The 16002-nt window shown below is 39.8% G+C and overlaps 1 protein-coding gene across 7 annotated transcripts in view; it reads left to right on the forward strand.

Moving 5' to 3' along the window:
- Positions 1 to 16002, forward strand: part of Tpk1 (thiamin pyrophosphokinase 1) — a 378233-nt gene that overhangs the window by 20693 nt on the left and 341538 nt on the right. The window contains exon 1 of one of the 7 annotated variants that reach the window (XM_060380098.1): positions 7961 to 8025. The exons of the other annotated variants lie outside the window; for them this stretch is intronic. Coding sequence (XP_060236081.1) covers positions 7983 to 8025 — 43 coding nt within the window. The 5' untranslated portion in view covers positions 7961 to 7982. Of the gene's footprint in view, positions 1 to 7960; positions 8026 to 16002 lie in introns of those variants that run through there. 7 annotated transcript variants of the gene reach the window in all.

Below are 16002 nucleotides of genomic sequence, written 5' to 3' on the forward strand. Positions count from 1 at the left end.
CTAAGGATTAACAAGAATGATCTACCCTGACTGTGCAGCATCATCCCACAAACTAGTGCCAAGATGGAGTACTGGGAAGAGAAAATCAACTGGCATTCCTTCCCTCTGCTTGTTAGCCTGCTGCAGTATGAACTGCTCTGCTTCAGCAAGCTCTTCCTGACATTTTGGGAAATGAACAAACCAAATCTGTCCCTCCATATGTTATTTTTGTCAGGCATTGTGCCCCTAGCAATGCCAAACGGACGTACAAAAGGATCAAAGTCAGGAGTAGTTCCTTGAGGAAACTGCTCATCTGAATGATGCTCTTTAAATTGTTCCTATAGTCGAGAGGCATCTGAGAATGAGTACTTTTTCTCAGATGGCTTCAGTAAAGTCACATTGTCACAGTCCTTTCTCTGATGACACAGTGCTGGTAAATGAATCCATAATGCTAATTTTGGAAAATGGGCTTTGAAGATTAATGAAGTTGGTAATCAATAAATGTTTTCTGATTCTCCCTTCTGTTTTTTTCTTATTTTTCAGGAAATTGGGACTCTAAAGTTGTTTGCTTTAAGCTAGAACAGATCCAGGCCACCTGAAAGTGCATTCAAGTTGTGTCTTGTGACTGTTGTTTGATCTGGATAGAGGGAACATACTCCTCTCTGTCTTCTTCCCCTCCCCTCCCCCCTTTTCCCTTCTTCCTTCCCTCTTTCTCTTCTCCCTTCCTCTCTCTCTCTCTCTCTCTCTCTCTCTCTCTCTCTCTCTCTCGTGTGTGTATTTGCTGAGCCAGTACTTTGACTCTCTTATGCATGTACCAGCATGTTCACAAATACGATCCTTGGCAGAAAAAAAACCAAAAAAACAAAAAACACCAACTGGTGAGCACTTTCATAGAGCTTATAGGCTAGTAGGGCACCTGGGTACATGCCAGAGTCTGTATGACAAGGACATGAGAAGGAGCTCTGAATCACATGAAATAGAGCTGAGGGCTTATGGATAGTTTTTGACAGTTGGGGGAAATCTACAGCAATACTGTATGAAATTTGTGTACTTTATTTGTCTAATGTAGTATACATTCTTGGGAGTTGAATTAAGGCATATAAAGGCCCTGAACCTGGGCCTCATATGTGTCTGTCAAATGTGTGTATTCCCAGTCCATCTTTGCAAATTTTGGTGGAAGAAGACATGCAAAGTGTTTCTGCTTCCCAGATTGTATCTCAAGCCTTTTTCTTTACTCATACAGCATTAGCCATAATCCAAATTGGGAAAATTATTAGGACTTGGAATTGAATAGAAAAGATTACTAAGTGTCCTTTCTGTGTTATCCTGTGTTTGTCTCAGGGGTCCTGAAATGACTGTATGGGATAAACTCCTTTTTCTTTCTTTAGATAGACTTTTATAATATGGTGGTAGCATAAGTTAAGTAGTAACTGTTCCCATGATTCTTATTTACAGTGTTGCAAACAATTTTTGTGCAGGGGCCATGTAATTGATTTCTACCCTGATGAACAGATGTCTTAAGATCACATAGTCAATTACTGTGTGGCAGGAATTATAAAAACACCCTGTTCATAGTGTTCTATCTCAGTAATGTTTTCATGGTTCTACCATGGTCCAAAAAACAACCAACCAACCAACCAAACAAACAAACAAAACTAACGACTTCTTTTATTAAGTAGTGAGTCTCAACTACACAGGAGTAGTGTTGCTGTTACTTTCCAGAGGGCTGGCTAAACTGATGCTTACAGCAGAAGTACCATTTTTATAGAATCAGGAAACAGATTTCAGTAATACAGCCCATAACCACACCTTGAAATTTGTACTAACATCCTCATTAATTGTGGAATGTTTCTGACATGGGATCATTTTTGTTTTTTTAGGAAACCACATTTTTAGTTTTTGGAAATTATGCTATAATATCAGGTAAATCTTGCTGATTTCATTTTTTGAATTTGGTCTTCCTATAACAACCTGTGTAGAAAGTGAATGTGCACCCTGAAGTGTATAATATGGCCTCTTATGGCACGCTGCAAGCTTGGCATGGACACAGGGAATACTTCATGCTGCTGCTAGTGCTTCTGGAGAAAATGCAGACCTGTGGTGAAGGCACTTTCCACGGGAAGGTGTGCAGACCAGGCCACAGTACAGAATGCCCTGGAAGCAGGCCAAGAGGAGTTCTACCCCAGCAATGCTTGACTGATTTTTCACAACAGCTGCCTGTAATGCTAGGAATTTGCAGGTAGGGAGAGAGGGAGTCTTACTTAGCAGCCAATCTAAGCTTGTTCTTTGTTATACTCATGGAAAAGATCCAGAAAGGGAGAGGGAGAGACAGGGAAACAACCTCTAGGACTTTCTGGATGTGTCTCTTACCTGTTTTATAACAATGAAATGGACACAGTAGTAGAGTTACATTTGGGCAATGGTTGCATATTTATGCACCTTAATTCCCCCAAGCTTGATCCCAAGTGCTAAGTAGAAATGACTTTTCCCCCCAAGGCACCAAGTATTGTATTAAAATTTGTTCCCCCCCTTTTTTAAATTAAAAAATATTTTAGCTTGTTATCTGAATTTGGGGAATAAGAACACATTGAGGCTTGGTGGGTCTCCAAGGAGTGGAGAGTAGCAAGCTGGCATAGGTAGAGCTCAGAGCGGAATACTGACATGGGAACCTCAGGAATTCCCAAGGGCTGGGGAGAACGAGAGGAGGATGAGGATTTCCAGGTGTCTAATGCCCTAGGCTTTTCAGGACTGGAGTAATTTAGACCCAGGAAGCCTGGTGGGAACTTTATGCCGTTTTGGCTGAAAACTCAAATAATCTAATTCTTTAGTTTCTGCTGTCTTGATCCTAGGAATGGTTGGTATCTGGATGTCCTCCCTTGTCTATTTAACAACTCACTTGAATTCATGTTACGGGTTTCAGTAGATGACTTAAAGTAAGCTTGCAATAATTCCTGTTGATTAAAAAAAATGCCAGTGAAGAGAATCTGGGTGCTGAGTGGCTCAAACTAATGGCATTCAGAGAAGCCACTGCTCACTCTGAAGTGTGCTCTCGACTGTGACATTAGATAGCTGTGAAAGGATTATGTAGATGGCAGCACGGATACTCGAAGCCTATCATAAATTTAACCTTTCTATTACTGTTAGGAAATGAGTTACCGTTTCCACTTGCCAAGTGGGAATCCTGCCGGAGATAGAGTTCCACAGTGCACTTCTGCTGTTCCATTGTATTCTGAAGTGTAAGTGGCTTATGTTTAGTCAGTCTTGTTGTAAAATTGAATCGTTTTTATGGCGTGTAAGAGTTAGGGCTGCTGAGGTAGCTGATAGGCACAGAAACAGTATTCAGTTGAGATGAGGCCACTTCAGAGATGGGGGAGTTTTCAGCCCCCTCTACTGCACTGAGTCATTTTGAGCTGTGCAAACTGATGCCGATGCCAGTGTATTTCTGTTTGCGTGATGAAGATGAGCCTATGTCCTTACTGTGCCCTTAGTTTTTGAGGCTGTGATGGTTTGAATGTGAACTAGCTCTCATATACTGACATATTTGAACACTTGGTTCTTAGTTAGAAGTGCTGTTTGGGATGGTTATGGATACTCTTGGAGGGGAAGCCTTCCTGTAGGAAGTATGGGACTGGGGCAGCTTTGAAGGTTTATAACCTAGTTTCACTTCCTGCTGTTTCCCCCTGTGTACAGTGGAACTCTGGTTAGTCTGCTTCCCGACTAGCAGGCCAGCCTCATGTTCCCGCTGCCATGCCTTCCTTGCAGTGGTAGACTTTATTGCTCTGAAAATGTGAGCCAGAATAAACCCTTTTCTTTCCTTACTTGCTTTTTGTCAGTGTGGTTTTTTCACAACAATAGTAATGAATACAGAGGCCGTACCTGAGAGTTGTTTATATCTTTCATTCTTTTTTTTTAATTTATTTATTACAATTTATTCACTTTGTATCCCAGCTGTAGACCTCTCCTTCATCCCCTCCCAATCCTGCCCTCCCTCCCTTTTCTCACATACCCCTTCCCCAGTCCACTGATAGGGGAGGTCCTTCTCACCTTCCATCTGACTCTAGCCTATCAGGTCTCATCAGGGCTGTCTGCATTGTCTTCTTCTGTGGCCTGGTAAGGCTGCTCACCAGCCATGGAGTTCATGACAGAGACAGCCCCTGCTCCCCTTACTAGGGAACCCACATGGAGACTGAGCTGCCCATGGGCCCCATCTGAGAAGGAGGCCTAGGTCCTCTCCATGCATGCTCCTTGGTTGATTCATCAGTCTCTGCAGGACCACTGAGCCCAGATTTTTGGTTCAGAGAGAGATCCAAGATGGTGTTTAAGTTGATGTATACATATACATACATAGTTACTTGGGTTGGTAATCCTCTCTTCACAAGCCAAAAACTAACAGACCCCTCAACACCAGACATTAGAAGCCTGAATTGTTGGCCAGGATTATCCACATGACTTCCAAAATGTAGGTATTGCTGTTACCTTGTTGCTTCTTAGAGTTGGAAGGTAAGGCTCTGTTGCTGAGAACATGCATTTCAGACACGAGCCAGAGGATCCAAGGTGGATCTTATCTGAAAGCCTTCTCCATTCAGGACTAGCTTTCCTGATTCCAGAAGATGTCATAAGTTTTCAAAAAGAGCAGCAACAGTAGTTCTACTCAGCTATGATGCCTATGAACCACAACAATGACCAGCATGACAAGAAAATGCTAAGGTTGCAGTAGTGGCATGCATACATTGGTGGTAACCAACAGCTTTCTAATTGGACTTTTAAGACCTACTCAATAAGAAGGAAATCATGACTGGTACTAGAAACTTAGGCAACCACCCAGGGCTAGTGAAGTCACGGATCTTGGAGAATAGCCTTCAGCTAGCACTTTTTAAAGCCAGCATAATCCCTAATCACATTCTAAATATTATCCTTATACCCACAGATAAGTGTACTTCTTACCCAGGAAATGTCTCTCTGCAACTTCTGGAGGCCATTACAGAAAACCACAACCAATCAAAATGTAGAGTTGTATAACACAGGCCCAGTTGATAATCTACAATACAACTCCTGCATCTAGCATTCAGGAATCATTGCAAAAGAGGAGGCAAAAAGATTTTAGGAACTAGAGGATCAAGAAATTTGCTGTGAGAGTGTTTCTTGTAGAAATGTCCAGAGCTACACCCGTAAGATCTCCCTAAAATGGCTCCCTAGCTTGACCTGAACAAAGATGACAATAATAGACATGGTAATGTGGAAGGTAGTCTGTAACCTAGGCAGAGCTACAGGTAACTTAGGAATGCTGAGAGCAGGAAGAACAGACCAGTTGGTTATCCGATACCGAATGGTCAGCCCTGAAATCATTTATATAGAGGTAACATCATACAGAGTGAGCAGATTGTATCTATAGGATAGTGTGTAACAACAGCTAAAGAAATAAGAAGCCATGAATTTGTATGAGAAAGGAGGGTGGCACATGGGTAGGTTTGGTGGGAGGAAAGGGAAAGATGAACTGCTATGATAATCTCAAATTATTTAATAACATTAATGTAGCTCAGCTTTTCACTAGGCTTCTGTACTCTACAGTTAGTCCCAGGGTCTCAGCAGCATCTTTTCATGACTTTGCTCTTTTGGCCTTTAGAGTCTCTTGGTAACTTCCTTTCTTTGGTTAGATCCGTTATATTTTTACAGACCAGTATCATTACTATGTATTTTAATTCCAGAATTTCAAGGGATTTGTGGTGAGATGATTCTGTGTATACCTTACCCCTGCTAGTTGCCTTGTAGTTATCTTAGTTCCACATCTGTTGTCATAGTATCATAGTAATGATTCAAGTTCCATAGAGTTTGGTAACAGCTAGAGTTTTTTTATCCAGTAGGATTGTATATGGTATTCCACACATATAAGGATGTCTACTGAGTAGAAATGATTAATGAAACGTGCACACAGCAAGTTCTCAACGTTGTATATCATACACGATGTCTTTTTGTCTAAACCAATAAAACTGTTTTTAACCCCAACTCATCATAGACTCTTTGATAATGTGTCTTTAAAAAATAGAATTCTGTCAGTTGCTTATACAGATACATTCAGTGTTTTGTTTTTAAGTAAAGTTAAAGTGTTTGAAAACATGTAAAGCCAAAATAAAACCAAATCTCGTGACCTTTCCATTGTGATTTCATGTGGAATCTTCTTCTGCCACATAGCAGGGCATTTCATAACTGTTGGAAGCAGGACTTGTGAACTTTGAGTCAGCTTTTTTGTTCTTGTACATAGCTGACGTCATACTTTATCTTTTAAAAGGTCAGTGCAAAGCTAGGGTCAGATAGAAGGGGAGGAGGTCTTCCCCTAGCAGGGGACTACAGAAAGGGCATAGGGAGAGAAGACGGAGGGTGGGTGGGACTGGGAGGAGAGGAGGGGAGGGGGCTGCAGTGGGGAAACAAAATGAATAAATTGTAATAAATAAATATACAAATAAAATTAAATTAGACTATCTCTGACATGCACTCAGTAGCTGGCTCCTTGATTGCCTCTTCCTGGATGGGGAACAGCCTTACCAGGCCACAAAGACAATGCAGCTAGTCCTGAGGAGAGCTGATAGGCTAGGGTCAGAGGGAAGTGGAGGAGGACCTCCGTATCAGTAGACTTGGGGAGGGGCATAGGAGGAGAGGAGGGATGAAGAATGGGATTGGGAAGGAATGAGGGGGAACACTACAGCCAAGATACAAAGTGAATCAAATGTAATTAATAAAAATAAATTAATTATAAAAAGAAAAAAATTAAATTAAAAAAAGGTCAATGGTGCAATATTGAATTTGGAGAATACCGGATTGACCTCCTTAAAGAAATTGATTAGCTTCAGTGATTGGCTCTAGCCAACAGAAAGTTTAAACTTTACTCAAAGTCTGTGCTTCTAACTTCTTAATGCATTTTTCTCTTGGAACTGAGGATACAGTGTTGGTTGAAGTTTCAGAGGTGCTCATAAACACCTACTTAATGCACAATATAATTTCTAGAGAAAAGCTATTGCTCCTAATTTCTGAATTTCTGTTAGGAAGTATGAGAGAGAGTACACTGGAAACATAGGAAGAAACAATCCTAGCTTCTGTGCAACACTCGAGTGGTTGCCTCGGATTGAAGATGTAGCTCTGGATACATGCCTAGCATGTATAAAACATGGGCAGCACCTCAGCACTTTGGAAAGAAGGTGGGGAGAACAAAAGAAGTGATGGCCTTTTACATATGTGGGATCTAAATCGTGTTGATTGCCTTTTATGTACTCCAACTCAGCTTTCTTCTTTGGGCCTCATTTTATGTATTGCAGGTTTAATTGTACAGTAAATCAGAGGCTGCCTTTTAATACTATTTTTTCTTTTACTAAGTGATTGTACATGAGCAATTGTAACTTTCAATGATGAAAGCTAATTATAATGTGGAACTTAAAGAAGCTTGGAATATATTGACAGTTTTTTTTTCTTTTTGAAAATTACTTTAATTTCTTTTATCTCTATTCAGCATCTTAACACAAGCTTTTAGAATATGAACTAATTTTCAGAAAGCTGTTCTTTCTTACAATGTTAGAATTCTGCATGGAGATAGCAAGCTAAATTTTCACCAAAGTTTGAAAGTAATTTTTTTCCTCTTTAAAATAGCACTGTCAAGCTCACGGCAGAATGATGCAAATAAGTCTCGTGGGCTAGAACTATTACTATCCTACACATGCAATTTCAGGTGTAGTCAATCTTTATGCAAGCTTAAATTCTAGGCATCTGATATGAAACTTTGCACATGCCAAGATTTTAAATGTATTTTTATTGAAAATTTCATGTTTAGAGTTGGTTTGAAAATTGGGATATTTTCAAAGGTGAGTGCCCACAGAGCTGATACCCATGAAGTTGTCATATAAATGCAGAAGTTTCCAAAGGCTTGAGTGTCTCCTAAGTGAAAGTTTCATGGTTTTCCATCTGACAGGTTTTCTGCCTTCTGAAGGAATGGTGGTGGAGGGTTTCTGCCTTGTAATATGGCTGTTCTGATAATGCCACGGTCAGCCGTTGGAGCACAAGGTATCTGTGTTGTAAATACAGCAGTAATTCAGATTATATTGTGTAGGAAGCTATAGCAGAGCCTAGAGGTTTTTCTAGAGCGGCATTCCATACTGGTTTATTCTGAGTGTCATTTGGCGCTAGAGGCCATGACATTCATTTCAGATCAAAAGTGTTATATCTAGATTCATAACTATCATTTTTTTTAATTTTTTTTTCATAACTATCATTTTTAACCTAGATCCTTTCCACATACCTGTGGCTTTATATGAGGATGCTCCTTTTGCCAGTTTTCCATTTTATGCTTTGTCTGATGAATTTTCATGCATAGTCTTCATTACCTCTCCTTGATGGAAACCACCAAATTGAAGTTCATAGAAGACTGAATTAGATGATTCTGTTTTCTATCCAAGGTGCCTGTGACTGCCTAGCTCCATTCAGGTTAGGAGCCATGTGTGGGATAATGCAATATGCAGCTGTCTTCTGCTTGGTGGGCTGGCTAGGGATGCTGAAGAGTGTGGCTTGTGGCTAATGAAGAAATCTAATGTTTTTTTTTTTTTTTTTTTCCTGAAGGGTAGTGAAGTAAGAATGATAAAATATGCCCTTGAATGGTTGACAGGGAAGGAAGTCAGGCTGACTGTCCGAATTGGCTGTAGATTACAGAGGCACTTCTGTGACTGAGTGGTACCAGCAGACAGTATGTGATTTTAGAGGAACAGGGCTGAATACTTCGCATATGTAATTACAGATGCAGAAGAACAATCTGGGCATTCTGAGGAACCTTCCTTAAGAATAGTAAGAGAATGTGAAAAGTGACAGAAATCTTTGCAATACACCAAAAAGCCTTCATAACCTCTAAAATTATATGCAAAGATGTATTATTAGAGAAAAACACTTGCATGCAAGTCTGGAGATTTTCAGTGATTTCAGAGTCCAAATTGAAGTCTTATTTTTATAATGTGAAACTTTATGGAAATATACAGGGAAAAGTAAGTACTTTTCTACTGCTACTGCAGACTAAATATAAATAAATGATTGTAATTTGGTAGGGAAATACTTTTATTTGGAACTTCCACTGAGTATTTATATATATTTCTGTGAAATCTAGTTTGCATTTTGTTGCATACTTAACTAAGAAGCATGGAGGTGAAACTTAAATTGCAAGAGGATAAATTGCTTTAATAGGCTGTCATAACCAAAAGGGTAAATACCAGCCTACCATTTATCTTTTATAGTCAGAATTTTCATTACTGTAAAACATTGCTTTAAAAAGATCCCTGCATAAAAATAATTGGTTGTTTATTAACAAACAAATCCAAAAGCACAAACTTGCTCAACTTGTTGAGGCATTGGGATCTGGGAAGTTATCCTGTCTTTTTGTATTTGATGTTAATTTAGGAATGTTATACTGATTCTCAATATATATATATAGCTCATGCTGTGGGGAGTAGTTTTATAGTATTTCCTTTTTATTAAGTTAAAGTGCAACAATCTTGTTAGTGAAAAATGAATTTTGAAAGAGTCTTTTTCTATAAAATCTTATTAGAAATAATTGTGATTTTATGCTGCATTCAGTTATGTCACAATTTATGTAATAGTGATTTGGTAAGGATTGTAGTAAAATGTAAATTGGGTTTTGTAATCAAAAAGGCTGGTACAACTTGGTGATTTTTTTCTCTTAACTTAGAAATATAGTTTGAGAAAATTCTTTAAAGGAAGACTGGCATTTTTGGAAGTTGTGTAGTGTAATATAACGATTCTGTGTAGTAAGTTTTCGTCTTACTACAGTAGCATACATGAAGAGGAGAGATTATTTGTTGAAATGAGCAAGCCTAACTTAGTGACCCAGTGTTCCATCTTTCTGTGAGGAGGAAGAGAAGGTAGCAAATGATGCTGTTTGTAGCTGCAGGAAGCTTTAATACTGGCAGCAAGAAACTAGCTACTTGTGAAAGCAGCATGAAATGTGATGTGGAACAGCTGTCTAATTTATCAGCCAGAACAAATGGATCCTGTTTTAAGATACCCTTTACCCCGGGTGCCCATTATTGACCTGTTCAGTCTACAAATGTTTGTTCAAAACTAGAGAAAGTTTGCCAGTTAAAATAATTAAGGCAAATGAACCACAACATTTTTCCAAATGTTCTTTGATTTATTCAGGATTTTTATATGGATTATTAGGAACCTAAAAAGCTTCAAGGTATAAGCCCAGAAGAGCAGTTAGCTTCATCAGTCCACATCTGCAGGAGCCCTTTTGCTCAGCTCCGGGGACTTAAATCCGGCATTCAGTGAAGATCCCTAGTGACATGAATAAGTGTACAGTTTTCTAAACTACTCCTATAGAGCTAACTTACTTAATAAGATTTTCAAAATTACTTTATTCTCTAAATCTTTGTGGTAAAAGTGTTACCGCTAGAGGAATTTCATGTAACTTTAAACAGGAGTAGTGCCTGCCCGTCTCCAGTGACAGATGAGTGCTGATAGAACGCCTCTCTGCTGTGCCTCCTCATTTAATCCTCCCCAAAATTTAGATGAAGTAACTGAATTTGGATTTTTTTAATTAAAATTTTATTTTATGTGTATAAGTCTGTAAACTACTTGTAGTGCCCGAGGCACCCAGAAGCAGGTATTGGATCCTCTGGAACTGGAGTTACAGATGGTTATAAGCTGCCATGTGAATGCTGGGAATAGAACTCTGTTCCTCTGGACAGCCCAAATCTGCCGAGCCACTTCTCCAGCTTTTCTTATGTTGTTTGTTTGTTTGTTTGTTTGTTTTACAAAAGCTACTAATTTGTGCCAGGTACCATAATGAGTATTGGTTGATACAGTATTGAGCCAGCATCTACCCTTCCTGGTCAAGGGCACAAGAGTAATCAGTTAACATTAACATGATAATTGCTGTAAGACATCCAGGAGTATTTGAGAAAAGGATAGAGTGAAAGAATTTTTTTTATTCTTTATTAATTACACTCTATTCACTTTGTATCCCCCCTGTGGTTCCCTTCCTCCTCCCGTCCCAATCCCTCCCTTCCGCCACTCTCTGCATGCATGCCCCTCCCCAAGTCCACTGATGGGTGAGGTCTTCTTTTCCTTCCTTCTGATCCTAGTCAATTAGGTCTCATCAGGAGTGGCAGCATTGTCTTCTTCTGTGGCCTGGTAATACTGCTTTCCCCTCAGGGGGAAGTAATTAAGGAGCAGGCCAATTAGTTCATGTCAGAGACAGTCCCTGTTCCTATTACAATGGATCACACTTGGATACTGAACTGCCATGGGCTACATCTGTGCAGGGGTCTTAGGTTATCTCCATGCATAGTCCTTGGTTGGAATATCAGTCTCAGGAAAGACCCCTGTGCTCAGATTTTTTGGTTATGTTGCTCCTTATGGAGTTCCTGTCCTCTCCAGACCTTACTGTTTCCCACTTCTTTCATAAGATTCCCTGCACTCTGCCCAAAGGTTGCCCATAAGTTTCAGCCTCTGCATTGATAGTCTGCAGGGCAGAGCCTTTCAGAGGTCCTCTATGTCAGGCTCCTGACTTGTTCCCTCTTTTCTCCTTCTTCTGATGTCCATCCTCTTTGCCTTTCTGAATAGAATTTTCTGCACCAAGGAAGAATATGGGCTGTCATTGATGTTATTGGTATGCTAGTCTGAAGTTAGATCTGTCACAGAAAAATGAAGGCACTAAAAACAGAAAATTCTTGACTTTGAAGCCTTTGGTGGAATGTCTTTTGAAAGATTGGGCTTTTGTTTGAATGGCTGCTTGATTTTTACAGAAAACTTGAGAATCAAGTAATAAGCCCTGGATTGCTCTGAAATTAACAGACTAGAGCAGAAAGGAGGAAGAAAGGAAAGAGACAATGAAGAAGTCACCAGTGAAGCTGGAGGAAGACTATGGGTGGCCAGAGACGTGGCTAAAATAAGAAAATACAGTGGGGCGGGGGGTTGTTGCTGTTATGGTCATTGAAATGATGTCCAAAAGATAGCATGGACATTGACATTGTGGAGTCATAGAGGATTTTGATATGTTTCCCTTGGGTAGGAGTCAAAGCCTCCTCAGTATGATGGTTTTAAACAATTACAATACAGTTTTCAAATATTGTTATTTTTTTTTTTCTGAGACCTTTTTTTATATTGTGCAGCAGGGAAATGAGGTAGTCTGAGCAGGAATTGTGTGTGTGTGTGTGTGTGTGTTTGTATGTATGTGTTTGTTTGTGTGTGTTACATACTTATGAAGGCCACAGGACAGTGTGCAGGAGTTCTCTCCTCCCACCACCTGAGTTTTAGGCATTGAACTCAGGTTGTCAGACTTGGTAGCTGATCTTTCTTGCTGACTCAGCATGATTTTTCCCCCCTTTGTTTTGGTTTGTTTGCTTTGGTTTTTTGAAAAAGGGTTGTCTGTGTAGCTTTGGCTGTCCTGGACTTTTTTTGTAGACCAGGATGGCCTCGTACTCACAGAGATCCACCTGTCTTTGTTTCCGTGAGTGCTGGGATTAAAGGCATGCGCCACCAGACCCATCTTGCCCAGCTTCAGCATGATTTCTTTATGAAACTGAAGTCAGCAGCTCAAACAGCGAATTTTAAAATCAAGCATTTTAATATAATACCATCAAAAGATGTACTGATTTTACTCTTACTTGCTAAGGATTGACAAGAAAAATATTAAAAGTCCTCTTTTCTGTTATTACATTTTTTTAAAATAAGAGCAGAAAACTTTGTGTAGTGACTGCAGCTCATAACATAGGGCAGTTTCACATCTGAGCTGCGTGGTTTAGACAGCACTGGCTGGTGTCGTGTGCTAGAGTGTCAGAGGCCAGAGGAAGGTGTTGGGCTCCTGTGGGCTAACCAGGTGTGGGAGCTGAGTACTGCACTCGGATCCTCTGGCAGAGCAGGCAGCGCTTGGGTGTTCCTGCCTTGGCTCTCTTCAGAGAGGAGCTTGGAGCAAGGTTGCAAGTCTTGTCATCGTAACTAAAACACACTTTAATGAGAACAAAAGAGGCTTATAATCTACTTATCGTAAACTAGGACTTCTGAAGTAATGGTTTATTAGTTTTCTGCACACTCAAAGAACATATCGACACCCAGGAAACATTGTTGGGTGTTCATTTACTATAAGAATGTGTTTGATAAGCTCATGAACTGGAAGAATTCAGAAGTACCAGAAAATTAAAACTACAGTGTGCAAAAATGACTGCTTTATTGAGAACAGTGGAGATCAGCTTGTTAAAATGAGATGTTTTTGTAAAACTGTAATTGGGTTTCAGTGAACCATGGGGCATGACACAGGAGCTAACAGAAATCTTTTATGTAAGTGTGGAAGTCAACAGCATACTGAGGTTGTTCTGGCATCATCTGTCTGTTGATTACAGAGCACTGTCCAGGCACCCTATCCAGGGTGTTTTAGGAGAGACAGAAAACAATCTGCCCGTGAGGCCTGGGGTAGAGATGGTTTCACATTTTAGTGTTTGTCACAAAAAAAATTAATCTATTGTCCCCATTTTAAGATGTATGTGCTCAGTGTTCTCATATTTGGCTTCTGACTGTCTAATAACTATTACATGTACAATGAACTATAGGTAGAGTTCTAAAAAAAACTGCATCTACATTGAACAGCATGTAGAATCAGTGTGCTAGCCAGTGTTTGATTGGCTTCTTACATAGCCATTAGCATGTAATTGGATTTTCAAATTACAGGATATTCCATCAACCCTGGAGCTCTATTTTTGAGGGAGGATATGTGATAAATTCAGAGCATCCTGTATGCAGGCTGCAGTTTTAGGAGCTTTATCTTCTAGCTGGTATTTTTGTATTTGCTTATGGGTCACATCAAGTTTTAGTTCCTGTTCTAAAGTAATATCAGTCATCTTCTTTAGAATTTCCTTTTAAGGACTATAATTCTCTTCCTGACAAGAACATAAAATTCAAGTGGCAAATTTTGTATGTTGTACTTACTTGCAAGTGAATATTATTTCTTCAAGAAAATTAGTGTGAGCTTGAATACTTTGTTTTGTAGAAGTTTTCTACGCCGATTCCATGGTGGCTACACAATTTTCCTTCCCATTGAATTGACTGTTGCTTTTCCCATATTCTTCTCAAAATTGATTATAGCCATTATGACTCCCAGCCTAGTTTTATTTAAAATGAGTTTAAATATCTCAATAAAATATTATTATTATTATTATTATTATTGTGAGAGGGATATGTTGGTAGCTAACCTTAGGCTCTGGTGGACTCCTGAGGTAAATGTTTGGCGAGGGTGCCTACCTTTGGGTGCTTAGCCCTTGTTAGAGGTGCGCGCTGTGAGAACATTCCAGCACTACTGCCATCAGTTTGTCCGTGAACTGTATCTGAGTACTTTATATTGGACCTGGAACTCATTTTAAGGATTGTGGGAATTTCAACAGAGTTACTTGGCTTGTATTTCTATGATACTCAATTTTAAAAAGATTTATTTTACTTTTAATTATGTGTATGTAATGTAAGTGGAGGTAACTGAGGAGCCAGAGGCATTGACTCCCCTGGACCTGGAGTTACAAGCTGTTGTGAGCTCTCCAACATGACTGCTGGGAACTCAACTCAGACCTCTGTGATGACAGTCTGTTCCCTAAACCACTGAATAGTCTTTGGTAGCCCTTAAAATACTTTATTTTTGAATGAAGGAATCAAATTGTACCCTGAAAGACAAATTTCAATAAGCTAGTTGTGACACAGGCTGGTATTATTTTTTTCTTTTTTAAAAATGTGTCTGAGTATATTTCTTGCATTGTCTGTGAACCATGTGCATACAGTTCCTGTGGAGGCCAGACAGGACATCAAATTTCCTGGGAGCTGGAGTTACAGACAGTTGTGAGCCTCCATGTGTGTTCTGGGAATTGAACCCAAATACTCTGGAAAAGCAGCCAGTGCTGTTAACTGATGAACCATGTCTCCAGTCCCCACTGTTATTATGAAACTGCTGACTGTTATTTTCCAGTTCATTTGTTTTTTGTTTATTCATGTACTTCTAGACCTTTTAGGCTTTTACGTTTTAGTTATTTATTTAGGAAAGAGCATAGAGCTGTGTGCTGGCTAGTTTTTTTTATATTTTTATTTTTTTTAATTTTAATTTTTATTTTAATTTTATATTTTTATTTTATTAATTACACTTTATTAATTTTGTATCCCCCCATAAGCCCCTCCATCCTCCCCTCCCGATCCCACCCTCCCTCCCATTTCTGCATGCATGCCACTCCCCAAGTCCACTGATAGGGGAGGTTCTCCTCTCCTTTCTGATCTTAGGCTATCAGTTCACATCAAAAGTGGCTTCATTGTCCTCTACTGTGGCCTGGTAAGGCTGCTCCCCCCTCAGGGGGAGGTGATCAAAGAGCAGGCCAATCAGATTATGTCAGAGGCAGTCCCTCTTCCCATTACTATGTAACCCACTTGGACACTGAACTGCCATGGGCTACATCTGTGCAGGGGTTCTAGGTTATCTCCATGAATAGTCCTTGGTTGGAGTATGAGTCTCTGGGAAGTTCCCTGTGTTCAAATTTTCTTGTTCTGTTGCTCTTACTATTCCCACTGTCCTCTCCAGCTCTTACTATTTCCCACTTCTTACATAAAATTCCATTCACTCTGCCCAACAGTTGACCATCAGGCTCAGCATCTGCTTTGATGCTTTGTAGGGCAGAGGCTTTCAGAGGCCCTCTGTGGTAGGTTCCTGGTTTGTTTCCTGTTTTCTTCTTCTGGCTTTCAGAAGCCCTCTGTAGAAGGTTCCTAGGTTGTTTCCTGTTTTCTTCTTCTTTTGATGTCCATCCTCTTTGCCTTTCAGGATGGGGATTGACCGTTTTAGTTAGGGTCCTCTCTCTTGCTTAGTTTCTTTAGATGCACAGATTTTAGTGGGTTTGTCCTATGTTGTATGTCTATATGAGTGAGTATATACCGTGTGTGTCTTTTTGCTTCTGGGACAACTCACTCAGGATGATCCTTTCCAGGTCCCACCATTTACCTGTAAATTTCATGATTTCC

Source organism: Meriones unguiculatus, chromosome 3 (genome assembly GCF_030254825.1).
Source record: "Meriones unguiculatus strain TT.TT164.6M chromosome 3, Bangor_MerUng_6.1, whole genome shotgun sequence".
Taxonomy (NCBI): domain Eukaryota; kingdom Metazoa; phylum Chordata; class Mammalia; order Rodentia; family Muridae; genus Meriones; species Meriones unguiculatus.